At 49.4% G+C, this 26,800-nt stretch overlaps 1 protein-coding gene and 1 pseudogene across 3 annotated transcripts; one reads left to right on the top strand and one right to left on the bottom strand.

The window, feature by feature from the left end:
• Nucleotides 1-2,500: 2,500 nt before the first annotated feature.
• Nucleotides 2,501-3,224, top strand: LOC101030795 (V-type proton ATPase subunit E 1 pseudogene; annotated as a pseudogene).
• A 7,849-nt stretch (nt 3,225-11,073) lies between these two features.
• Nucleotides 11,074-26,471, bottom strand: TFE3 (transcription factor binding to IGHM enhancer 3). Of its 3 annotated transcripts, none has more exons than XM_003939559.3 (10): nt 26,098-26,471; nt 23,420-23,533; nt 22,077-22,380; nt 20,850-21,095; nt 20,663-20,767; nt 15,873-15,990; nt 15,169-15,225; nt 14,910-14,985; nt 13,425-13,572; nt 11,074-12,963 (listed from the first exon to the last, which is right to left on the bottom strand). In XM_003939559.3, the coding sequence occupies exons 1-10, from the start codon at nt 26,211-26,213 to the stop codon at nt 12,520-12,522; spliced, it is 1,728 nt and encodes a 575-aa protein (XP_003939608.1). In that variant the 5' UTR covers nt 26,214-26,471; the 3' UTR covers nt 11,074-12,519. The 3 variants fall into 3 exon arrangements, with proteins under 3 accessions (XP_003939608.1, XP_010348511.1, XP_074248390.1); XM_010350209.3 differs by having other exon boundaries at nt 22,077-22,315; nt 26,098-26,470; XM_074392289.1 differs by lacking the exon at nt 26,098-26,471 and adding an exon at nt 25,055-26,029.
• Nucleotides 26,472-26,800: the final 329 nt, after the last annotated feature.

Consider the following 26,800-nt stretch of genomic DNA (forward strand, 5'->3'; position numbering starts at 1 on the left):
AGACCATATAGCGTAACTTCCTGACGTTGCCATGGCATTTGTAAATTGTCAAGGTGCTGGTGGGAGTGTAGCAGTGTGGACTACCAGAGGTTACTCTCGTGGCCATCTTGGTTTTGGTGGGTTTTAGTCGGCTTCCTTACTGCAACCTGTTTCATCAGCAAGGTTTTTATGACCTGTATCTTGTGCTGGATTCTATCTCATCCTGTGACTTGAATGCCTTAACTGTCTGGAAATGCAGCCCAGTAGGTCTCAGCCTCATTTTACCCAGCCCCTATTTAAGATGGAGTTGCTCTGGTTTACATGCCTCTGACATTTTCCCCCTCCCTTTTTTTTTTTTTTTCAAATTTTATGTATTTATTTATTCTGAGATGGAGTCTCGCTCTGTCGTACAGGCTGGAGTGCAGTGGCAAGATCTCTGCTCACTGCAACCTCCACTTCCTGGGTTAAAACGATTCTCCTGCCTCAGCCTCCCGAACAGGTCAGATTACAGGTGCACACCATCATGCCTGGCTAGTTTTTGTATTTTTAGTAGAGATAAGGTTTCACCATGTTGGCTAGACTGGTCTCAAACTCCTGACCTCAGGTGATCCACCTGCCTTAGCCTCCCAAAGTGCTGGGATTACAGGTCTCAGTCACTATGCCTGGCCTCCCTCTACCTTTTAAAAGAGAACCCTTGGCTGGGCGTGGTGGCTCACGCCTACAATCCCAGCACTTTTGGGGACCAAGGCAGGCAGATCACCTGAGATTAGTTCAAGACCAGCCTGGCCAAAATGGCAAAATGCCTTCTCTACTAAAAATACAAAAATTACGCAGCTGTGGTAGTGGGCTCCTATAATCCCAGCTACTTGGGAGGCTGAGGCATGAGAATCGCTTGAACCCAGGAGGCAGAGGTTGCAGTGAGCCAAGATCATGCCACTGTATTCCAACCAGGCCAACAGATCAAGACTCCATCTCAAAAATGAATAAAATAAAATAAAAGAGATCCCTTAATCCTAAGGATTGCAGAGGGATGACGATCCATCTTCTGTAACTTCTGCAGGCTGAACAGGGGCAATGATATCCCTGCCTAGGTATGGGGGCCTCTCCTATTTGGGATAGGGAGGAGCTCAGTCAGACAGCCCCAGTATCGCAAAGGCCATTCATAATTCTTGAGTTCTGACAAAAGGTGATATCTGCTTATCCTCATTCTTATACAGGAGTAAAACAGCGATGTATTCCACAAGAGTAAAGCAAAATTATCCCAAGTAAAATAAACAGGAAGGCTTTCCACGAACTGGGCAACTGTTGGAACCAAGCTGATATGGAGTCGCTAGCTGATTGCAATGTGCCCAGAATTAGAATACTGATTCAGATTTTTACATTACCCAACACTCTTGTTTCTTCTGAGCAGCAGTCAGAGATCACTGGTTGGTTCACAGCAATAAGCAGGGTTAGCCCAAAGTTGTCCAATTAGTGCTGCAGTCCATTTCCTTTGGGTCCTTTGGGTCACGGAAGTATCCTCCCTCCGTTCACCAGAAATACGTTACAGGACCCCACCACTTACTCAAAAGCAGCCTTTGGGTCAGGGGTTTCCTCATTATAGTCCCTTCTGTGGTCACCAGAAAGATGTTACAGGAACGAGCTTGGGATCCAGACCCCAAGAGAGGGTTCCTGGATCTCACGCAAGAAAGAATTCAGGGTTCAGGCACCATGGCTCACACTTGTAATCCCAACATTTTGGGAGGCCAAGGTAGGTGGATTGCCTGAGATCAGGAGTTCAAGACCAGCCTGGCCAATGTGGTGAAACTCCGTCTTTACTAAAAATTAAAAAAATTAGCTGGGCATGGTTGCACATGCCTGTAATCCCAGCTACTTGTGAGGCTGAGGCAGGAGAATTGCTTGAGCCTGGGAGATGGAGCTTGCAGTGAGCTGAGGTCATGCCACTGCTCTCCAGCCTGGCCCTGGTGGACAGAGTGAGACTATGTCTCAAAAAAAAAAAAAAAAAAAAAAAAATCAGGCCAGGCGAGGTGGCTCATGCCTGTAATCCCAGCGCTTTGGGAGGCCGAGGTGGGCAGATCACGAGGTCAAGAGATCAAGACCATCCTGGCCAACATGGTGAAACCCCGTCTCTACTAAAATACAACAATTAGCTGGGTGTGGTGGCGCATGCCTGTAGTCCCAGTTACTCGGGAGTCTGAGGCAAAAGAATTGCTTGAACCTGCGAGGCGGAGGTTGTAGTGAGCCGAGATTATGCCACTGCACTTTAGCCTGGCGCCTGGTGACAGAGTGAGACTCTGTCTCAAAAAACAAACAAACAAACAAAAAAAAACTTTGCCTTTCGCCTGGGTGTGGTGGCTCATGCCTGTAATCTCAGCACTTTGGGAGGCTGACGTGTGCGGATCACTTGAGCCCAGAAGTTTATGACCAGCCTGGGCAACATAGCAAGAACTCATCTGTCTGTATATAAAGAAAAATTCGAGGGCTGTCTCTGCCATTCCACCCACCTCGCCCTTCAAATCTAAACTCGAGCCTGCTGCTCACCGGCCTAGCATTGCTCTCACCATGGCTCTCAGCGATGCTGACGTGCAAAAGCAGGTTAAGCATGTGATGGCTTTCATTGAACAAGAAGCCAATGAGAAAGCAGAAGGAATAGATGCAAAGGCAGAGGAAGAGTTCAACATAGAGAAAGATCGGCTTGTGCAAACCCAAAGACTAAAGATTATGGAGTATTATGAGAAGAAAGAGAAACAGATTGAGCAGAAGAAAATTTGGATGTCCAATTTGATGAATCAAACAAGGCTCAAAGTCCTCAGAGCAAGAGATGACCTTATCACAGACCTACTAAATGAAGCGAAACAGAGGCTGAGCAAGGTGGTAAATGACACAACCAGGTACCAAGTGCTGCTGGATGGACTGGTTCTCCAGGGTTTGTACCAGTTGCTGGAGCCCTGAATGACTGTTCGATGCAGGAAACAAGATTTCCCTCTGGTAAAGGCTGCAGCGCAAAAGGCAATCCCAATGCACAAAATTGCCACCAAAAACGACGTTGATGTCCAAATTGACCAGGAGTCCTACCTGCCTGAGGACATAGCTCATGGAGTTGAGATCTATAATGGGGATCATAAAATAAAGGTTTCCAACACCCTGGAAAGCTGGCTGGACCTCATAGCCCAGCAGATGATGCCAGAAGTCCGAGGAGCCTTGTTTGGTTCGAATGCCAACAGGAAGTTTTTGGACTAAGCCTCCGGGAGGTAGAGCTCATCCTCGGCTCTCCTGCGGTGACATGGAAGCTTCTGATATTTGAAGAAACACCATGTCTCTGTAGCTTCCTCTTTACTGTCCCAGCGTTGCTCTGTATTGATCAGTGAGGCCCCCCCGTCACTAATGCCTTGCCTAATTGTTCACAATGGCGGAAAGCGTCATGTAATATGAAAAAAAAAAAAAAAGAAAGAAAAAATTTTGCCTGTTAATTGCATCTTTTAACCCATTTAAATTTTATGGAATTATTGATACAGTCAGATTAAGCTCTATCATACTCTTACATGTTTTCTATTTGTTCTTCCTAGTTTTTGAGTCTATATCTCCCTTCCCCACCTTCTTTTCAGTTAACAAAATATATTTTAATATTCAACTTTTATTCTTTTATTGTCTTTTCAGCTGTACCTTTTGTTATTATTTATTATTCTTTAGAGCAGGCGTCCCGAAACTATGGCCCGCAGGCCGAATGCAGCCCCCTGAGGCCATTTATCCGGCCCCCCGCCGCAGTTCAGGAAGGGGCACCTTCTTCATTGGTGGTCAGTGAGAGGAGCACAGTATGTGGTGGCCCTCCAACGGTCTGAGGGACAGTGAACTGGCCCCCTGTGTAAAAAGTTTGGGGGCGCCTGCTTTAGAGATTGCCCTGGTGATTATAAAATGCATTCTTAATTTACTATGGTCAATTTAAAGTTGATATCATGTCATTTCACGAGGTAACGAAACCTTGTAACAGTATGTTTTCATTCACCAAACTCTGTCCTTGTTTGTTTGTTTCGAGATGGAGTTTTGCTCTTGTTGCCCAGGCTGGAGGGCAATGGTGTGATATCGATTCACTGAAACCTCTGCCTCCTGGGTTCAAGCAATTCTCCTGCCTCAGTCTCCCAAGTAGCTGGGACTACAGGGTGCGCCACCATGCCCAGCTAATTTTTCTATTTTTAGTAGAGCTGGGGTTTAGCCATGTTGGCCAGGCTGATCTCGAACTCTTGACTTCAAGTGATCTGCCTTCCATAGCCTCCCAGGTTGGGATTATAGGTGTGAGCCACCATGCTTGGCTTATACTCTTTTTTATTATAAGTCAGTCCCTAAGTCCAGCTCACATTTAAAAGCAGGAGGGGAATTAAGCTCCACCTCCTGAAGGGATGAGAATAAGATATCTAATACATATTTTGGAGGTGATACTTTTTAAAAATAATATATTTTACTGGGCATGGTGGCTCATGCCTGTAATCCCCAGCACTTTGAGAGACTGAGGCAGGCAGATCACCTGAGGTCAGGAGTTCGAGACCAGCCTGACCAATATGGTGAAACCCTGTCTTAAAAAAAAAAAAAAATACGGCCCGGCGAGGTGGCTCAAGCCTGTAATCCCAGCACTTTGGGAGGCTGAGGCGGATGGATCACGAGGTCAAGAGATCGAGACCATCCTGGTCAACATAGTGAAACCCCGTCTCTACTAAAAATACAAAAAATTAGCTGGGCATGGTGGCGCGTGCCTGTAATCCCAGCTACTCAGGAGGCTGAGGCAGGAGAATTGCCTGAACCCAGGAGGCGGAGGTTGCGGTGAGCCGAGATCGCGCCATTGCACTCCAGCCTGGGTAACAAGAGTGAAACTCCATCTCAAAAAAAAAAAAAAAAAAAAAAAATATATATATATATATATATATACACACACACATATATATACACATATATATATACACACATATATGTATATATACACACACATACACACACACACACACATATATATATATATATATATATATATATATATAAAATGACTAGGCATGGTGGCTCATGCATGTAATCCCAGCACTTAAGACTTTTACACTGTTGATGGGAGTGTAAATTAGTTCAACCATTGTGGAAGACAGTGTGGCAATTCCTCAAGGACCTAGAAATAGAAATTCCATTTGACTCAGTAATCCCATGACTGGGTATATATCCAAAGGATTATAAATTGTTCTATTATAAAGACACATGCACACATATGTTCATTCTGGGACTGTTTACAATAGCAAAGACCTGGAACCAACCCAAATGCCCATCCATGATAGACTGGACAAGGAAAATGTGGCACATATACACCATGGAATATTATGCAGCCATAAAACACAATGAGTTTGTGTCCTTTGCAGGGACATAGACAAATCTGGAAACCATAATTGTCAGCAAACTAACACAAGAACAGAAAATCAAACACCACATGTTTTCACTCATAGACAGGTATTGAACAATGAGAACACATAGACATGGGGCGTCGGGGGAGCATCATACACTGGGGTCTGTTGGGGGTGAATGGGGAGGGACAGCGGGGGATAGGGAGGTTAGGGAGGGATAACATGGGGAGAAATGCCAGATGTAGGTGACGGGGAGAGGAAGGCAGCAAACCACATTGCCATGTATGTACCTATGCAATAATCCTGCATGTTTTGCACATGCTGTACCCCAGAACCTGAAGTGCAATAAAAAAATATATATTAAAAAATCAGATACAGTTATTTCTTAAAAAATAAAAATAAAAAATAAGCTATTGGCCGGGCGCGGTGGCTCAAGCCTGTAATCCCAGCACTTTGGGAGGCCGAGGCGGGTGGATCACGAGGTCAAGAGATCGAGACCATCCTGGTCAGCATGGTGAAACCCCGTCTCTACTAAAAATACGAAAAATTAGCTGGGCGTGGTGGCGCGTGCCTGTAATCCCAGCTACTCAAGAGGCTGAGGCAGGAGAATTGCCTGAACCCAGGAGGCGGAGGTTGCAGTGAGCCGAGATCGCGCCATTGCACTCCAGCCTGGGTAACAAGAGTGAAACTCCGTCTCAAAAAAAAAAAAAAAAGAAAAATAAGCTATTTTATGGCTGGGCATGGTGGCTCACGCATGTAATCCTCGCACTTTGGGAGGCTGAAGTGGGTGGATCTCTTGAGGTCAGGAGTTCAAGATAAGCCTGGCCAATATGATGAAACTCCATCTCTACTAAAAATACACAAATTAGCTGGGCATGTTGGCGTGTGTTTGTAATCCTACCTATTCGAGAGGGATTATATAAATTAAAAAAATTATAATAACTTTTTTTTTTTGAGATGGAGTCTTGCTCTTTTCACCCTGGCTGGAGTGCAGTTGGTGCAATATCGGCTCACTGCAACCTCCGACTCCTGGGTTCAAGCGATTCTCCTGCCTCAGCTTCCCGAGTAGCTGGGACTACAGGTGAGCACCACCATGCCCAGCTAATTCTTGTGTTTTCTTTTTTTGGTAGAGACGAGGTTTCACTATGTTGGTTAGGATGGTCTTGATCTCTTGAACTAGTAATCCGCCCGCCTCGGCCTCCCAAAGTGCTGGGATTACAGGCGTGAGCCACCACACCTGGCCTAATAATATTTTTTGAGATGGGGTTTTACTATGTTGCTTAGGGTGGTCCTGAACTCCAGAGCTCAAGCAATCCTCCCACCTCAGCCATTCCTTCTTTATTTTTATTTTTATTTTTATTTAAAATACGGGGTTTCACCATATTGGTCAGACTGGTCTTGAACTCCCGACCTCAGGTGATCCACCCGCCTTGACCTCCAAAGTGCTTGGATTACAGGCGTGAGCCACCGCGCCCAGCCTCTTTTTTTTCTTTTTCTTTTTTTTTTTTAGATGTAATTTTGCTCTTGTTGCTCAGGCTGGAGTACAATGGCTCGATTGCCTCAGGCTCCCGAGTAGCTTGGATTACAGGCATGCGACACCACACCCAGCTAAATTTATGTTTTTAGTAGAGACTGGGTTTCACCACGTTGGTGAGGCTGGGCTCTAACTCCTGACCTCAGGTGATCCGCCCACCTCGACCTCCCAAAGTGCTGGGATTATAGGCAAGCCACCGCACCCGGCTACATTCATGTATTTATTAGAGACAGTGTCTCACTGTGTCATTCAGGCTAGAGTGCAGGGGCTATTCATAGGAGTAATCATGGTGCATTACAGCCTCAAATTGTTGGACTCAAGTCAACCTCCCGCCTCAGCCTCCCAAGTAGCTGGGACTTTAGGCGCACATCACCTCACCTGGCTCTCAGCATTTATGCATTCAATCATATCACTTATATAAATAAATATGGAATCATGGATGTTCATTGTTTGGACTATAACATCCTTTCTGTTATTCTTGCTCAAGTTGTTCCAGCTTTGGCCACTGGGAGGAGCTCTTTCTTTTTTTTTTTTTTTTTTTTTGAGACGGAGTTTAGCTCTTGTTACCCAGGCTGGAGTGCAATGGAGCGATCTCGGTTCACCGCAACCTCCGCCTCCTGGGTTCAGGCAATTCTCCTGCCTCAGCCTCCTGAGTAGCTGGGATTACAGGCACGCGCCACCATGCCCAGCTGATTTTTTGTATTTTTAGAAGAGACGGGGTTTCACCATGTTGGCCAGGATGGTCTTGATCTCTTGACCTCGTGATCTGCCCCTCAGCCTCCCAAAGTGCTGGCATTACAGGCATGAGCCACCGCACCTGGCTGGGAGCTCTTTCAGGTTGGCTTCTGTATTTTATGGCATGCTGCCTTCTCTCTCTCTCTCTTTTTTTTTTTTTTTTTTTTTTGAGACAGAGTTTCGCTCTTGTTACCCAGGCTGGAGTGCAATGGCGCGATCTCGGCTCACTGCAACCTCTGCCTCCTGGGTTCAGGCAATTCTCCTGCCTCAGCCTCCTGAGTAGCTGGGATTACAGGCACGTGCCACCATGCCCAGCTAATTTTTTGTATTTTTAGTAGAGACGGGGTTTCACTATGTTGACCGGGATGGTCTCGATTTCTTGACCTCGTGATCCACCTGCCTCGGCCTCCCAAAGTGCTGGGATTACAGGCTTGAGCCACCGCGCCCGGCCTCTTTTTTTTTTTTTTTTTTTTTTTTAAACGGAGTTTTGCTCTTGTTGCCCAGGCTGGAGTGCAATGGTGCGGTCTCGGCTCACTGCAACCTCCACCTCCAGGGTTCAAGCGATTCTCCTGGCTCAGCCTCCTGAGTAGCTGAGATACAGGCACCCGCCACCATGCCTGGGTAATTTTTGTATTTTTAATAAAGATGGGGTTTCATCATGTTGGCTAGGCTGGTCTCAAACGCCTGATCTCATGATCCACCTGCCTCGGCTTCCCAAAGTGTTAGGATTACAGGCGTGAGCCACTATGCTTGGCCCTAATTTTTTGTATTTTTAATAGAGATAGGGTTTCACCATGTCAGTCAGGCTGGTCTCAAACTCCTGACCCCAGGTGATCCACCCGCCTCGGCTTCCCAAAGTGCTGGGATTACAGGCATGAGCCACTGCGACCACCATCATTGTTTTTAGGCACTTCCTTACTTTCTGTCACTACAGGATGCTCCAGGCTCATCTTGTATTTCTCTCTGCCACAAGCTGAAAATCAGCCATTTTCCCAGGAGCCGTGGTTCCTTTCATTGGAGAATGGCATTTAGAAAGATCTGGCTGCTAGATGTGCTCATTGTTTCTGGAATAGCATGATTTATAGGACTTCTCAGTGGAGAGACTGAGAAACTGTCAGCAAAAAACAAGAAGACAGGACCACTTAGTGCAACATAGTATCTGTGGTTGGTGCCTTCTGAGATGCCCCCAACCAGTGCTCCCTGGCTGCTGTGTTCTTGGTCTTCTCTAATCCCCTCCCCTTCAGTAACTTGTTTCCAGGAGACAGAATGCCTCAACCTTGAGGGGATATCACTTCCATAATTAGATTACAAGAGATGTAACCTTTATTTTGCTAGCCAACTCTTTCTCTCGCTGGCTTGGATGAAACAAACTACCATGCTGTGAGCCACCACATGGGAAGGCACACATGGTGTGGATGGTGGGCACCTCTGGCTGACAGCCAGCAAGGAACTGGGGCCCTGTGTCCAACAGGCTGCAGAGAACCAAATGCTGCTAACAACTATGGGAGCACATAGTAGATCCTTTCCCGGTCGCACGTTCAGAGAAGTTCTCAATCCTGACCAATTCCTTCCTTGATTGTGCCTTAGTGAGAAACGCTGACGCTGAGGACCCAGCTGAACCCAGCCTGGATTCCTGACTCACAAAACCCAAGAGATAATTTATGTGTGTTGTTGGAGCAGCTAAGATTGTGGTCATTTGTTTCACAGGAACAACTATGATGGCATCCTTACTTGGATCCTAGAACAGAAAAGACAATAGCAGAAAAGCCAGTGAAATCCAAATAAAGTCTGAAGATTAGTCAATAGTACTCTACCAATGTTTTCTTAGCACTGATAAACATGCCGTGGTTATGTAGGATGTTAACGTTAGGCGAAGGTGGGTGACAGGTATGGAAGCTCACTAATGGTGATGCAACTCTTCTGTAAATCTAAAATTACTTCAGAAAAACCTTTAAAAAAAACTTCTGGGAGGCCAGGCACAGTGGCCCACGCCTGTAATCCCAGCACTTTTTGGAGGCCGAGGCAGTTGGATCACCTGAGAGTTCGAGATTAGCCTGAACAACATGGAGAAACCCCGTCTCTATCAAAAGTATAAAACTAGCCGGGCATGGTGGCACATGCCTATAGTCCCAGCTAGCTACTCAGGAGGCTATGCCAAGAGAATCGCTTGAACCCAGGAGGTGGAGGTTGTGGTAAGCTGAGATCGTGCCATTGCACTCCAGCCTGGGCAACAAGAGCAAAAACAAACAAACAAACAAAACAAACAAAAAACCCAAAAACCTGTGAAAGACTGGGGCTGGGTGCTGTGGCTCACATCTACTATCCCAGCACTTCGGGAGGCCAACGTGGGTGGATCATTTGAGGTCAGGAGTTCAAGACCATCCTGGCTAACATAGTGAAACCCCATCTCTACTAAAAATACAAAAATTAGTTGGGTGGCGTGGCATGTGCCTGTAATCCCAGCTACTTGGGAGGCTGAGACAGGATAATTACCTGAACCCAGGAGGTGGAGGTTGCAGTGAGTCAAGATAGCACCACTGCACTCCAGCCTGGGCGACAGAAAAAAAAAAAAAAGAAGAAGAAGAGATAGCAAGTATGGTGGTCACAGTCTGGGGGAGTCACAGTGACCAATCCTGGGTCCAGCCCTCAGAGGTCTGGTCGGGGAAATGCAGGGACCAGGCCTGAAGCTTGTCCTGGTTGACAAATTGTGGGAAAAATCCTTTTCCCCAACCTTCAAAAAGATACTTGTGCTCATTTAAATTCTCCCAAAATCTCAACCTCTGTTCTAAAATTCAGTTGGCTGCCTGTTCCTCTGCCTTTCCGATATTTGTCTTTGTCCTCTCCACCATCTTGAATACCTCTGTTGTCTGCCAGGAAATAATCCTCATAGACGTCCTTATCAGTTTCAAAAGTGGATTTGCAAGAAATTCTTCTTTCCCCCTCTGCCCTCAGCCGCATTTTTCAACCCAGAGCCGTCACCCATTTACAGGCTTGCGTATCTTCAGAACAGTTAAATGGTATTCATCAGCTTCTTCAAAGACCAAATGGGAGTAAGAAGCAGCATTTTCTGCCGGGCGCGGTGGCTCATGCCTATAATCCTAGCACTTTGGGGGGCCGAGGTGGGTGGATCACCTGAGGTCAGGAGTTCAAGACCAGCCTGGCCATCATGGTGAAACCCCATCTTTTAATAAAAAAAAAAAAAAAAGCAGCAGCATTTTCTAACATCCCTTTAGAGAAATAAATTAAACACTTGTGTCAGTTAAAATGATGTCTCGTGATTGGTCTTTAAAAGGACTAATGTCTTTTGTTTGCATATTGTCTTCCTCCATGCCCTCTTCCTTTCTAAATTATTTCACCCATTCTTCTGGAATCCGTTTCTCCCAAGGACTTTTATCCCTCTTGGCCTGCATGAGCCATGTTCACTGCACAGTGAAAATCAAGGATAGGAGACACTTTGCCAAAGTTAAAAGCGCATCAAACACGCCTAGCTTTTATTATTTTAATCACAAATCTATAGACCCCTCAGTATACCCTCCCTGGGGCTATGCCCCAGCAATCCAAAGCTGACAACCTTGGGTATAGGTATGAGGGGTGGGAATTGGGGGGGAGTGTCTCTTGATAACTTTGAAATGGGGTGATTCCTCCAAATGAAGAACTGGGTGGGGGACAGAGGTTGAGGTGACCTAGATTCGCAGTATGGGAAACAATAAAAAAATCAGATAAACAAATGAAGAGGTGCAATATGCTTTTAAAACCCTCCTTCAAGCCTCTGCCTTGCTGGGGGAAGGCTTCCAGTTTTTCCTGGGCTGGGGAGCTCCCAGGATAGCCCCTTCCTTCATCCTGTTGTTCTACATGTTGATAAAGAATACCGGGGTACTGGTTCTGGTAACCTGGACTCAGTCCCTCACTAATCCCCATCACCTTCCCAAACTGCTCCTCAAGTAAGAAGGCAGAACTCTGCCCAAGGGTGGGGGCCTAACTCTCACTCCAGATCTAGGTCTGGAAAATTCATCCATGCAATTTCATCATCTGGCCCCTTCCCCAAGAGCAAGGTTAGCTCAGAGCCCTCCTAGGTTAGGTCAGATTGGTCCCCGGTTAAGGCGGGGAAGCTTAAGTGCCACTCCTCCCTGCAGTGTGGAATGCTTAGATGGGATGTTGCTGAGGGACAAGGGTAGGGCTGTGATCTCCAGGAGCAGGAGCAGTGGCCTGGTCCTACTGATAATTCCACACCTGAAGTGCCTGCGCTGGGCTGTTCCTATAGGGAAGGGGTTGGGCCTGGCTCCTCCATTCCTCGAAGGCCAGGAGAGTTCCCAGGGGAAGGGGCCGGGTCTCATCCTCGCTTCTGTTCCTTGCGTGGGCAGGGCAGGGCAGGGTTCATGGGGAAGGGGCAGAACTTAAACCCCCAGGGCTGGGACCTCCATTACTTGACTCCTCCTCTTCTGTGCCAGGATGGACTAGTCTGGTGGTTCCAAGACAAAGGATGGAGCTTCATCCTGACATATCCCTTTCCCAGGAGACCTGGCTAGGACAGTCCCTAGGGGACAGGGGTGAGACCTCATTGTGTCTCCTTCCCTCACCTGGGCAAGGATGAGTCCCACAGGGGCAGGGGTGAGGCTGTGATCCCTGGGGAGGTGGGGGGCAGGCCCTGATCTCATGTCCTTCTCCAGCCTTCTCCTTTTGAAATACCTGCACTGGGCAGTTCCTTTGGGGAAGGTGCAGGGTCTCATCTGACTCCTCCTCCTTGCCTGATTACAGGGATGGGGCCTGATCACATCTCCTCTTCCCCCAGAATACCTGGGCAGGGCGGTCTCATGGGAGGGTGGGGGAAAAGGCGGGGCCTTATCCTGACTCATCCTCCTTTCCTGGGTGGGGAAGTCCCAGGGAAGGGGTGAGGCCTGATCAGGACTCCTCCTCCATGCTGAAGCTGCTGCGGCGGCTGCTGGCCTTGGAGACAGCAGGGGACACTGAAGAGAGCAGGGGATCGGAGGCAGCCCGCAGTGGGGACAGGGCACCCCCCGACAGTCCTCCCACCACCCCCTCCTCCTCCTCCATTAGAATGTCCTCCAGCCCCAGGTGGAAGGGGTCTCCCAGGTCCCCTAGGTGGTCACTGGGAAAGTGCAGGTCCAGAAGGGCATCCGAGGGCGGTGCGGGGGGCTGCTGATGGGAAGCATTCTGGGCAGGTCCCCCCGCTACATGGAACGTTGCCGCGCCTGGCCTGCCCTCCTCCTCAATGTCCAGCTGCTCTGGCTTGAGGCTGTCAGAGGCTGAGGTCGTGGCCAGGGAGAGCAGCCCTGGCGTGGGAGGTACCGGCAGGCCATGGATCTGGGCCTGCAGTTCTAGCTCCTGTGAAAAACAGGGGTTGGGTGCAGGATAAGTAGGGTTCACAGTTCCTCAGAGACGAAGGAACGTAAAGGTTGAAAAGGGCAGGTTCCCCAGGTTGGAATTCAGCTTCTGCTACTCACTAGTTGCAAAACTTTAGTTGACATCTCTGAAGCTTCAGAGTTGCAAACTGTAAAGTGGGTATATAATAATGGCTCCTATCTCATAGAGTTGTGAGGATTGAAGAAGTTAATGGATATAAAGCTCTTGTCACAGTACATAGCACAAGATAAATGCTATGTACATTAGCAATATTATTATCCTTGTTAATATTGATTACTTATCATTATCATCACCGTGTGAGTTGGGAAGCCAGGGGATCCCCCAAGTGTGCCAGGAAGGGAAACCCTGGCCTGCTCTCTCTCTGCCTCCACCTGCAGGAAGCTCTCCCCTGCTTCCCCCACCACTATCTCCTCTTTTCAGACCTGAATTCGGAGCTGCAGGCTGCGGTTGGCCTGCTCCAGGGATCGCTGCCGGCTCTCCAAGTCTTTGGAGCGCTGTTGCTCCTTCTGCAGCTTGCGGATATAATCCACAGAGGCCTTCAGGATGGTGCCCTTGTTCCAGCGCATCTCCCTGTGGGGCCCAAGCAGGAGGCAAATGGGAGATGCCACATGAGGGGTTTCTCAGGAGCTGAGGTGGGAATTGCACCAGGTAGGAGCCCCCCACCACATGCCTAGAACATGAGGCCGGGGTCCATCAAAGGTATGGAGTGCCCAGAGGAAAACTTCCTGCCTGGAATCTTCCAACGGTGTCCCATCGTACTCCAAATCCTGGAAGCCCTCTCTGACCTGACCCCTTAGGATTCCTGTCTTCCCTATGTCCCTCCGATTGATCTCACTACAGCCACGTCGGCCTCTCAGTGCTCCTAGAATATGGAAAACCATTCCCAACTCAGGGCCTCAATCCCAGCTGCGCCCTCTGCCTTGAATACTCTTCCCCGCAGGCACCCATGTGGCTCCCTGCCTTGCCTCCTTAGGCACTTTATTCAAACGTTTCCTTGTCAGTTGGGGCCTGCCCTGTCCTCACCTTCCTTACCCCAAACAGTAACCCTCCCCAATATTCTCCCATTTTCCTTCCAGTCTTTATTTTCATAGCACTCATCATAATGAATCTCATGGATGTTTACCTATTTACTATTCGTCTGCCCCCACTAAAACATCAGTTTCATGACGTCTGTTTTGTTCCCTCTGATATCTTTAGGGCCTATTATGGTACCTGGCACAAATCAGAGGCTCCATAAATAAATATTTTGTGTGTGTGTGTGTGTGAGACGGAGTCTTGCTCCGTCACCAGGCTGGAGTGCAGGGGCATGATCTCGGCTCACTGCAACCTCCGCCTCCTGGGTTCAAGTGATTCTTCCGCCTCAGCCTCCCAAGTAGCTGGGATTACAGGTGCCCACCACCACGCCCAGCTAATTTTAGTTTTAGTAGAGACGGGGTTTCACCATGCTGGCCAGGCTACTCTGAAACTCCTGACCTCAGGTGAGTCACCTGCCTTGGCCTCCCAAAGTGCTGGGATTACAGGCTTGAGCCACTGTGCCCAGCCAATAAATAAATCTTGAAAAAATAAGGGAAGTAATATTGCACCACTGCACTCCAGCCTGGGTGACAGAGCAAGACTCCATCTCAAAAAAAAAAAAAAAAAAAAAAAGGAAGTACTAAGTGAACAGAAGAGTAGGGGCATATATCCTATGGGGACTGGACGGTGTACACAGACCATAACATTATGTGCCTAAAATTTTAGGTGCTGACACAGTGAGTGTCTGCAACCCTGCTCAGGCTGAGAAAGAACCAGACAGAGGAGAAATGCCTGGGCCAAGACTGCCTGGTGAGCCCACCAAGGCACAACTTCAGTAGCATGGGACACCTGCCCCACCTCCCGCTGGCCTGAGGGTCCCAGCCCAGACTCACGGGTCACTGGACTTAGGGATGAGAGTGCCCAGTTCCTTGATCCTGTCGTTAATGTTGAATCGCCTGCGACGCTCAACTTTGGAGCAGGGAGGAGAGGAAGAAAGAGTGAGAAAAGAGTTGTCAATGAGCCAAGAAGGGAAGAGACAGAAAATAGGAGTCAGGAGGCTGTTGCAGGGAAGGGGTTCCCCATGGCGGGCCGGGACACAGGGCGAGGCAGGGCTGCACAGCACCGGGGCAATGCACATGCTCTCTGGCTTACTTAGGTTGTGATTGTCTTTCTTCTGCCGTTCCTTCAAAAGGGCCTTTGCCTCGGTCTCTGGAAAAGAGTGGAGTGGTCAGGGCCTCTGGGCATGGGAAGGAAAGAAACATGCAGATGCTAAAGTAGGGTTTGGTAGCCGAAAGCAAGGGAAATGTTTTTTTTTTTTTTTTTTTTTTTTTTTTTTTTAAAGATGGGGTTTCACCATATTGGTCAGGTTGGTCTCGAACTCCTAACCTCAGGTGATCCGCCCACCTCAGCCTCCCAAAGTGCTGGGATTACAGGCATGAGCCACCGTGCCCAGCTTTTTTTTTTTTTTTTTTTTAAAGAGACGAGGTTTCTCCATGTTGGTCAGGCTGGTCTTGAACTCCCGACCTCAGGTGATCCTCCTGCCTTGGCCTCCCAAAGTGCTGGGATTACAGGCGTGAGCTATCGCGCCCAGCCGGAAATGCCTTTTTTAAAAAGCGCCTCTCTTTTTACTATTTTAAGCTGTGATGATAGGCCAGTTGTTAAATCCAAGATGAGAGGAAGTGAGAGGAAGTGGGGTGAAAACAAGATCACAGGTCATATGGGGAAAGGGGATAAAGAGCCCTATTTCTTTATGTCCAAACAATTCTCCCCAGAATCAGGCCCATCTCTAGGCCTGGTAGGCACAGGGCTCACCTGGGTAAACCGTAGGGCCATGGGACCAAGACCCTATCACCTACCAGAGATCTCCCGTTTGATGTTAGGCAGCTCAGCTGGGCAGGAGTTGCTGACAGTGATGGCTGGCGTGGCCACGCCTTGACTACTGTACACATCGATCAGATTCCCTGACACAGGCAGCTGGGGGCAGAGAGGGCAGAGAACCACCAGTTGGGAACAAACCCCAAACTTGGCTCCTCCTCAGAACCAGGTTCCTAAGCCTCCACATATCCCAAAGACGGGGCACCCTCTAATGCAAGGACTGGCTGACTCAGCACCGGAACTCTTGCTTCCTCCAAGGCAATTTCACATGGTGAGCAAATAGGTAGGACAGAGCAAACCGGACATACCGTGTTTCGCTGGGAGACTGGAGCCTGCCTGGCCTGCTTATCACTTCCTCCAGTCCCTCATATCCCTCATGACCTCTAAAGCCCCTTTCCCAAACCCCGGGGGCTAGCTCTGAGAAGAAATGCTGGAAAACCACCCTTCTCAGGTCTTTGTCAGCCCTGATACGACATTCCAGTCCGTTAGCTCCTCCCAGCACAACATTCCAATCCAGCATTCTTGGAACACTCCAACCCAATCTTCTCCGACCTTGGTAAATTGTCATGACAACATTCTATCCAAAATCTGGCCTTCTGGAGAATTTCAACATAATCTTCAGTCTTTCACTCTGATCAAGTTGTACCATCTTCCACATCAGGGTCTCCTGCTGCTATGGACCAAGCTCCTGACTCCAGTATCTTCCTGCAACCTGTTCTCTCAGGAGATTCTTATCCAGCTATTCAATTAGCACTGCTTTATGTCAGGGCCCCCCGCCCTTTTTTTTTCTTCTCTCCTTCACACTTTCCTGGATATACTCTAGGGCAGCACGCTAATCTGAAGTATACCCAGGGCCAGGCGCGGTGCTCATGCCTGTAATCCCAGCACTTTGGGAGCCTGGGGTGGGCGGATCACTTGAGGTCAGGAGTTTGTGACCAGCCTGGCCAACATGGTGAAACTCCATCTCTACTAAAAATACAAAAAAAAAAAAAAAAAAAAAAAAAATCAGCCGGGCATGGTAGCCCACACCTATAGTCCCAGCTACTTGGGAGGCTGAGACAGGAGAGTTGTTTGAACCCAGGAAGTGGAGGTTGCAATAAGCCAAGATCATGCCACTGCATTCCAGCCTGGGCAACAGAGTGAGACTCCATCTCAAAATAAAAACAAAAACAAAAAACAAAATAAAGTATACCCAAATCTCATCTCTTCATGAGTTTTAATCTCTTGAACCCACTTCCAATCTGCTGGATATAAGGTCCTGATCTCTAGCTGTGTCCAAATCAATAAAAAGTTCTGATAAATTAGTACCATTTTTACACATGCTTCCATCCTCTTGATAAGTTGTTAAAAAGCAAAACTATAGCCACTTGGCATGTTCTTGTTTTTTTTTTTTTTTTTTTTTTTTTTTTTTTTTTTTGAGACGGAGTTTCGCTCTTGTTACCCAGGCTGGAGTGCAATGGTGCGGTCTCGGCTCACCGCAATCTCCGCCTCCTGGGTTCAGGTAATTCTCCTGCCTCAGCCTCCCAAGTAGCTGGGACTACAGGCATGTGCCACCATGCCTAGCTAATTTTTGTATTTTTAGTAGAGATGGGGTTTCACCATGTTGACCAGGATGGTCTCGATCTCTTGACCTCGTGATCCACCCGCCTCGGCCTCCCAAAGTGCTGGGATTATAGACATGAGCCACCGCGCCTGGCCCACTTGGCATGTTCTAAAGCAAGTTATGAGACCAAGTATGGTGGCTCATGCCTGTAATCCCAGCACTTTGGTAGGCCAATGTGGGTGGATCACATGCGCTCAGAAGTTCGAGACCAGCCTGGGTAACATAGTGAGACCCTGTCTCTACTGAAAGTACAAAAAATTAGTTGATGGTGGCACATGCCTGTGGTCCCAGCTACTTGGGAGGCTAAAGTGGGAGGATCACTTGAGCCTGTAAGGTGGAGGCTGCAGTGACCCAACATTGCACCACTGTACTCCAGCCTGCGTGACAGAACAAGAACCTGTCTCAAAAATAAACAAATAGGCCTGGTGCAGTGTCTCAAGCCTGTAATTCCAGCACTTTGGGAGGCTGAGGCGGGTGGATCACCTGAGGTCAGGAGTTTGAGACCAGCCTGACCAACATAGTGAAACCCCATCTCTACTAAAATACAAAAATTAGCCGGGCATGCTGGTGGGCACCTGTAATCTCGGCTACTTGGGAGGCTGAGGCAGGAGAATCACTTGAACCTAGGTAGCGGAGGTTGTAACGAGTCAAGATTGTGCCACTGTACTCCAACGTGGGCAACAAGAGGGAAACTCTGCCTCAAAAATCAATCAGTCAATCAATCAATCAATCAATCAATCAAGTTAGGCCAGGTGCAGTGGCTCATGCTTGTAATCCTAGGACTTTGGGAGGCTGAAGCGTGTGGATCATGAGGTCAGGAGATCGAGACCATCCTAGCTAACATAGTGAAACCCCGTCTCTACTAAAAATACAAAAATTAGCCAGGCGTCGTGGCACACGCCTGTAGTCCCAGCTACTCAGGAGGCTGAAGCAGGAGAATCACTTGAACCTGAGAGGCAGAGGGTGCAATAAGCCGAGATCATGCCATTGCACATTCCAGCCTGGGTGACAGAGCAAGATTCCATCTCAAAAATAAATAAATAAAGCAAGTTACGAGAGTCTTGGAGTGTTTCAGAACCAGAATGTTACAATGGTACATCCCTTGCTCTAGAAAGTTTTATATACTCACCAGAAGGACTCTGCCTCCTGGCACAGTTCACTTGCTATACTCCAATCACTACAAGATCCAACTACCTGTTATAACCCACAGCAAGTCTGAAGACTTTTGACATGCTTCAAGGCCGGGCACAGTGGCTCACACCTGTAATCCCAGCACTTTGGGAGGCTGAAGCAGGTGGATCACTTGAAGTCAGGAATTCAAGACCAGCCTGGCCCACAGGGTGAAACCCAGTCTCTACTAAAAATACAAAAATTAGCCAAACACAGTGGCGCACACCTGTAATCCCAGTTACTTAAGAGGCTGAGGCATGAAAATCACTTGAACCCAGGAGGCAGAGGGTGCAGTGAGCTGAGATTGCACCGCTGCACTCCAGCCTGTGTGACAGGGCAAGACTGGGTCTCAAAAAAAAAAAAAAAAACAAAACTGGCCGGGCGCAGTGACTCACGCCTGTAATCCCAACACTTTGAGAGGCCAAGGTGGGCGGCGGATCACCTGAGGTCGGAATTTCAAGACCAGCCTGGCCAACATGGAGAAATACTGTCTCTACTAAAAATACAAAATGAGGCTGGACATGGTGGCTCATGCCTGTAATCCCAGCACTTTGGGAGGCTGAGGCGAGTGGATCACAAGGTTAAGAGATCGAGACCATCCTGGCCAACATGGTGAAACCCCGTCTCTACTAAAAATATGAAAATGAGCCTTATGTGGTAGAGCACACCTGCAATCCCAGCTACTCGGGAGGCTGAGGCAGCAGAATCGCTTGAACCCAGGAAGCAGAGTTTGCAGTGAGCTGAGAACGCACCATTGCACTCTAGCCTGGGCGACAAGAGTGAAACTCCATCTCAAAAATAACTAGACAGGCCGGGTGCAGTGGCTCGTCTGTAATCCCAGCACTTTGGGAGGTTGAGGCAGGTGGATCACGAGGTCAAGAGACCGAGACCACCCTGGTCAACATGTGAAACCCCGTCTCTACTAAAAATACAAAAAATTAGCTGGGCATGGTGGTGCGTGCCTGTAATCCCAGCTACTCAGGATGCTAGGCAGGAGAATTTCCTGAGCCCAGGAGGCGGAGGTTGTGGTGAGCTGAGATCGCGCCATTGCACTCCAGCCTGGGTAACAAGAGTGAAATTCCGTCTCAAAAACAAACAAACAAACAAAACAAAAAACTAGACAAACAAACAAACAAATTAGCCAGGCATGGTGGTGCACGCGTGTAATCCCAGCTACTCTGAAGGCTGAGGCAGGAGAATCGCTTGAACCCAAGAGGCTGAGGTTGTGGTGAGCCAAGATCACACCATTATACTTCAGCCTCAGCAACAAGAACGAAGCTCCATCTCAAAAAAAAAAAAAAAAAAAAAGTAAAAATAAAGTAAAACCAAATGCCCTAATCACTAATCATTACATGATCAGGTGTACATGTCCCAATGACCTAAATCCCTTGGTACATTCAAGTTGCTATAAGATTCTCATCTCAGTTGGGCGTGGTGGGTCATGGATGCAATCCCAGCACTTTGGGAAGCCAAGGCAGGTGGATCACCTGAGGTCAGTAGTTTGAGACCAGCTTACCCAAAATGGCAAAACCCTGTCTCTACTAATAATACAAAAAATTAGCTGGGCATGGTGGTGGGCACCTGTAATCCCAGTTACTCAGGAGGCTGAGGCAGGAGAATCACCTGAACCCAGGAGGCAGAGGTTGCAGTGTGCCGAGATCATGCCACTGCACTCCAGCCTGGGTAACAAGAGTGAAACTCCATCTCACAAAACAACAAAAAACAAAAAACAAAAAAAAAAAACCCAACAACTCATGTCTTGGTACTTCTCACAGCAAAGCCCCACCTGTATCTCTCACAGTCTACACAGCTCACCTCTCAACACAGTCCAATAAGGTCCAAGGGCATTGACATATCCTGTTTTCATCATAAGACCTCCCTCTCCATCTTAGCGCAATCCAGACAAGGATCTCATATACACGCAGCCAGCCTGGGTAGGGTCTTGGTGATACAGAAATGCCCTAATTTTCAGACCAACCTCACATCTCAGGGCCTCACCGTGCTGGGGAGCTGCAGTCCTGTGGTGCCTCCAGGCAGATAGCTGAGCATTTCATCATTGTAACTGGACTCCAGGCTGATGATCTCATCAATGACATCATCAATCTGGGGGAAGAAGTAAATATTGTACAGGGTTAGAAGAATTTGGGAGGGGAGTGTGGGAGGAGGTTTGGCTGTAGCCTCTTACCTCCTTCTCTGAGCTGGACCCGATGGTGAGCAGCGCCATGGGGCTGTTGGGCGCACTGCCTGTGGGGCCGGTAGTGTGGGCAGCCTCAGGAGCAGGCAGTGGCTGGGCACTTGCAGGCCCTGGTGGTGGGGTGAGGGCCTGGGAAGCCAGCTTGGGCCCGAGCGTGGTGGACAGGTACTGTTTCACCTGCTGCCGGCGTGCCTGCTGCAGGTGGTAGCGCGTCGGGTTCTCTAGGTGGGTTTGTACCTGTGAAAGAAGGTAAACAAGGAAAGAGAGGGGACAAGGCAGAACAGGACTCAAAGGGGTGACTCTGAGCCCCAGCCTGATCCTCCTAACTCATCGGTGCCTAGACTTAGGCAGACAAGCTGGGCCCAGAATCTGAGAACACTCCAAAAATATTGGCGAGTCTCCCACCAGACCCAAACTCTCTTTCTCAGAAATCCTTCACAGCTGCCAAGATCCACCCATGACTGACAGGATCCCTCAGTTTCTGGAAAACCCTGTCACAGTCCCCAAGATTCCCCATCTAGTCTCTGATACCACCTAATAGACCTGGGAACCACTCAATGCTTCCCAAGACCCCCTAATGGCCAAAGAACTAAGGTATCACACACACAGGAAGCTCTTACTACAAAGCCAGAGCCCACTTGGGACACTCATGACCCTCCATGGTCCACCAAGACATACTCATGGCCCCCAAGAACCCCTCGCAATTTTACAAGATCACCTCAAAAACCCAAAACACACACGAGACACAAGCACATATCATTTAAACAGTATCAGGGGGCAGGGCGAGGTGGCTCATGCCTGTAATCCCAGCACTTTGGGAGGCCGAGGCAGGTGGATCACCTGAGGTCAGGAGTTCGAATGGAGCCTGACCAACATGGAGAAACCTGTCTCTACTAAAAATACAAAAAATTAGCTGGGCATGGTGGCTTGCGCCTGTAATCCCAGCTACTTGGGAGGCTGAGAGAGGAGAATTGCTTGAACCCAGGAGGTGGAGGTTGCAGTGAGCCGAGATCATGCCATTGTACTCCAGCCTGGGTAACAAGAGCAAAACATCTGAAAAACAAAAAAACAAAAACAAAAAAACAGTACCAGGGACCTTTCTTAGAGCCCCTAAGATCTTGCCGTCAAATCACCAGAACATTGAGGCCATCCCTAGCTCCTAGGACCACTCCTCAGTCACCAGGAGCCCCCTTCCAGGGCCTCTGGATCTCACCTTACCTTGAGCACCTCCCTGGGCACCTGAGCAGGGGGTGGACGGCTCAATGTGTGGCCCCCAGCAGAGACGCCAACCACAGAGATGGCAGGAGAGGCAGGTGCAGGACTGGGGAAGGGAGCTGCGGCGGCCTGTTCCCGACGCTCACGCCTTTCCTGCTCCTGTGCCTGGGCCCGCATTAGCTGCTGCCGCAGCAAGACCCTCGATGAAGAAGATGACGACATGGCAGGGGTCCTGGAGCCCCCTGCAGAAGACGATGCAGAGAGTGTAGCTGGGGTGGCTGGCGTGGCCTGCAGTGATATTGGGAGGCTGTGGAATGGGAAATATGGGGCCATATTTTAGGTAAGCTAAAAGTCTCATCCCAAGCCTAAAGGGTCATAGTGTGATGGAACAGACACAGGAATCGGGTCTGTTCTCTGCCTTCTGAGACCACAATGTAGAAGTAGAGACACAGGAACCAAGCTTGGTGGTGGCTCTCAGAGGTAACAATCTGATGGGGGACACACTGGAGGTCACTCTGGTGGGGGACTTTTAGCCTTTAGTCCTAATGGTGAAGCCTAGATTTGAGTCTGTTCAGATATTAAGTGGAGATGCCATTGTTCAGCTCTGCGAGAGGGGGTTTGTCCTATTTAAAGGAGCAGAAGAAGCAGAATTGAGGCTGGGGCAGCGGAACGTGGATACACAGGGCTCCTAAGCCCAATGTGAGGCTGGAGAAGCTCTCTGAGCTCCTGTGGGTGGGCGCCAAGCAATAGGAGAAGCCCCTGGTTCCTCTTCCTCCCCTGCTTGGGCCTTTGGTCCCAGGAGCTAGTCAGTTTTGAAAATCTCAGAGATTTCACAATCCTCTCTTCCTGCCCCTCTTCCACGTCCCCTCCCCTCTCTCAGAGCCCAGGCCGATGACTCAGCACATTTAGACTTCCAAGCTTGGGGAAAGAGACCAGCAGGGGCTCCTCAAAGGCTGAGGGTGGGTGAGTGGGTAGTGTGGGAAAGGGCTGAGTTGGGGCTAGAGGTATGGCCCCGCCCACCTGTGGGCGTGAGTTTAAGCAGGCCACGCCCTATCTCTGGGCACTCCTGGCCAGCTGGAACACCTGAGGCTGAAACCCTTGCACATCAATGGGTGTGCAGGTGGGTTGTGGGGAGGCAGGGGAGGTCTTGACAGAGACTGGAATCCTAGCTTGGCAACCTACTTTCCTGTGTGATGATGCTCTTTCTGGCCCCTAATTTTACCATCTGGAAAATGCAGGCTAGTGAAAGATTGGATTGGGCTGGTACTGAGGGCCTCTGCCCATCAAGAGGGGAGAGGAGTGCTGAGGAATTTGCGAGGGGACTCAGATAGACAAGTCATACATACCTTGAGCGAAGGGGTAAGGGTTGGCTTTTGAGCTCGTAGAAGCTGTCAGGATCAAGGATGTTTTCTAATTCTATGTCAGCAACAATCCCGGATTCCGGAAGCAAAGAGTTCAGGCTGAGGGGGAGGTGAGGTGGTCAGTGATTGAATGAAGGATCTTATTCCCCTGCCCTCCCCTGAGACAGAGAAAGAGAGAGAGAGAGAGAGAGAGAGACAGACAGACAGACAGACAGACAGACAGAGAGACAGGGAGAAAGAACAGAAGAACACAAGCCCCTCATATTTGGCCACCTTGCTGGGTACCACACTACCATGAATTCCCACCTCCTTCCCCCTCATTCCCCTTTCCCCTTCCCACTGTGTTACTCATAGTCCCTTAAGAGTCAGAATAATAAGAACGCCTGCATCCCAACCCCAACAGTGTAAGAACCTGGGTTTGAGGGAAACAGAATTTAGGAGTAACAATTCACTTTTTGGAAGAATTCCTGACTTCCTATTCAGAGTTCTCCCAGTCCCTGTACTCCCTATTTTTTTTTTCTCTGTCACCAGGCTGGAGTGCAGTGGTGCCATCTCGGCTCACTGCAACCACCACCTCCTGAGTTTAAGCCATTCTTGTGCCTTAGCCTCCTGAGTAGCTGGGATTACAGGTACATGTCACCACACCTAGCTAATTTTTGTATTTTTAGTAGAGACAGGGTTTTACCTTGTTGGCTAGGATGGTCTCGATCTCCTGACCTCATGATCTGCCTGCCTTGGCCTCCCTGGGATTACAGGCGTGAACCACTGCACCTGGCCAACCCCCTATAATTTTCTTTACAGCTGAATGTGAGCCCAGGTATATGTGTAAACGTAAACACACACACACACACACAGAACAGGTGGAGGTATCCCTCAGCCTAAGAGTCCCTTGTAACACAAACTGAATGCATCACAAAGAGAACTGGGAATAGTTCACTTGATGTAAAGATCTACCATTTCACAAATGAGTTTCTCCCAGCCCCAGCCAGAGTTCACGGGATGCCAACACATGCCCAAATATAAAATAGAAATATCAAAGGTTCCCCTCGCTCCAACAGACTGGATTTACAGGAGGGAGAATTTAGGTGGTTGATCCACTTTATACAAGCATTCTTTTCTTAGCCGGAGGAGCCTGCCCAGCCTTCTCCTGTTTTTTTGGGATAGATCAAAACACACACACACCCCTAACACCAACACCCACTGTCACACAAAATAAGCCGAATTCACCCCTCCCTTTTAACTATGTCCACTACTGCGATGATCTAGGTTGTTACAGAGGAATTAGAAGATGGTGAATCGATACACAGAAAGGCTGTGCTCAGCCCTACAGAGCAAGGAACACTTAACACACATGTGGTAGATGAATATGCATCCTTCCATTTAGCCAAAGATTTAGAATCCTGAGAGATTGCTGGTGACTTCACTTGACAAGAATCCTCACCCCTCCCCAAGGATCTCTCTTCCTTCCTCTCCTCACCCTCAGATGGAGCCCTAAAACCACCCAGGAAGTTGGGAAGAGGAAGCTCGGGGAAGCCACTGAGCTCAGCACAATCCCAGGCACAAAGGAAGCAAAGACCCCCCCCCCTGCCCCCCTGCCCAGCCCCTGACAAGCTCACACACCCATTGCATAGAAGTTGGAAGAGATGGGCGCCTTGGGATGAGCAGGGAGGGCTGGGGCTCCAAAGCCCGTTGATGGAAGTGAGGATGAGAAGAGGCCAGAGGAGACCCACCCAGGCAGGGATGGTGCAATCTGTACTCATTCCAGCTCTATGGACAGATTCAAGATTACCCCCAGGAGGTTGGAGATAGAAAAAAAAACATAAAATAAAAAGAAGAGGGGTGTGGGACTAGGAATTGGGAAGGGCTGAGAGGCTAGAGCAAGTAGCAGCATGAACAAGAGCCTCCTCTGGGTTCCCAAACAAGGTCTGAGGCCTTGTCTGAGCTAAGAGGTAACATCATCACCCTCTGTCTGCCTGGCTGTCTCCCATTCAGGCCCTCATCGGGTGTGGGAAGAGGGCTTTTCCACTATCCCTGGGATCTGCCCCAGCTGGGTGGGTGGGCAGGGGAGAAAAGATTATTCTGGTCAAGTCTTGCTGAATGTTGCTTCTCTTGTTCATTCACACGCACTCACAAGGCTGGTCCCAGACAGCATATCTGAGGTACCTGCAAATCCCTCCAGATTCATGTTATCACCAAACACAGCAACCAGCCACTAAGAGGCACCAAGCTCCCAAGACAGCACTTCTGTCCCACACTGATGGAAGAAGATTCCAGGATTTCCTTAAAATCAGTGCCTCACCTGACAGTGTCCCCTCAAATTCATTCCCTTCATGTCTGACTGAAAACCCCCGAATTCAGCCTCTAATCAGAGTCCCAGTCCGCCAAGTTCAGTTTCTGGATACTCCAGAATCGGCCCCTCTAGACGCAGTCAAGGGTTCCCCAAACCTGACCCAGGCCCTGCTTAATGTACTCCCACGATTCCTTTAAACCACAGTCCAAGCAGGCCATTGCCGGATTCCTTAGGTGCCCCCACAAGACTGGCGCCCCGACGTCCTCCAAGCCTAGGCCGAGGGCCTCCAATCCCAGTCCAGGGCCCCCGCTGCCCCCCAGATCAGGTCCCCGGGAGCCCCAGTCGGCACTCCCGGCCCCTGCCGGCCCCGCACCTGAGCAGCTGAGCCGAGTCGGCCGGCCTGCGCTCCTCCAACAGCACGAACACGGCTCGAGGGCCCTCCGCGCTGGCCTCTACGCCATCCCGAGCTGGCTCGGCCGCATGAGACATGACGCCCGGCCGCGGGCGAGCCCTGCCAGGCCGGTCGGGCCTCGGCCCGGTCCCCCTAACAAAATAAGAGTCCCCCCTCCCCCCAGCTCTCCACCGCCTCCTCCTCCGCTAAGCCACGGAGCTAACACTGCGCGGGCGGGCGGCGTCGGGGAGATGGGATGGGCTGTGAGTCATCCCCCGCCCAGAAAGGACCGACGCCCCCCCTCAACCTAACCCCGGACGACCGCCCTCCTCCCCCTCGTCCTCTTCCCCCTCCTCCCTCCTCCCAGGGATGGGGAAACTCCACAGGAAGTGACCGCAGTGGGGATGGACGGCCCGTCTGGCCACGACCCATTAGTGAGGCAGCCAATCGCTGAACGGCGATTCGACGGCCCGCCCTAAGCGACGCCTCCAACGCGGAGGAAAAACGCGATTCCGCCCGCCCTCATTCCGAAAAGAAGCACCCAGTCCACGCCCTCAAGGGCAGCGACAAATAGGCGAGGGGTAATTTGGTTGAACCACGCCTCCATGTTTGCGTCGCTTTTGGAGCCACGCCCTCTCTTCTCAAATTATCCCTCTGCAAGATAATATATTAAGCCGCTCCTTGG

Source organism: Saimiri boliviensis, chromosome X (genome assembly GCF_048565385.1).
Source record: "Saimiri boliviensis isolate mSaiBol1 chromosome X, mSaiBol1.pri, whole genome shotgun sequence".
NCBI classification, from domain to species: Eukaryota; Metazoa; Chordata; class Mammalia; order Primates; family Cebidae; genus Saimiri; species Saimiri boliviensis.

Coding starts and splice junctions, on each gene's coding strand:
- TFE3 (XM_074392289.1), bottom strand. CDS start 25,194: ATGAGTACAGATTGCACCATCCCTGCCTGGGTGGGTCTCCTCTGGCCT. Junction 21,096..22,076: donor TGCCCAGGGAGGTGCTCAAG/GTAAGGTGAGAT, acceptor CTTCTTTCACAG/GTACAAACCCACCTAGAGAA. Junction 12,964..13,424: donor GCCTGCAGCTCCGAATTCAG/GTCTGAAAAGAG, acceptor TGTTTTTCACAG/GAGCTAGAACTGCAGGCCCA.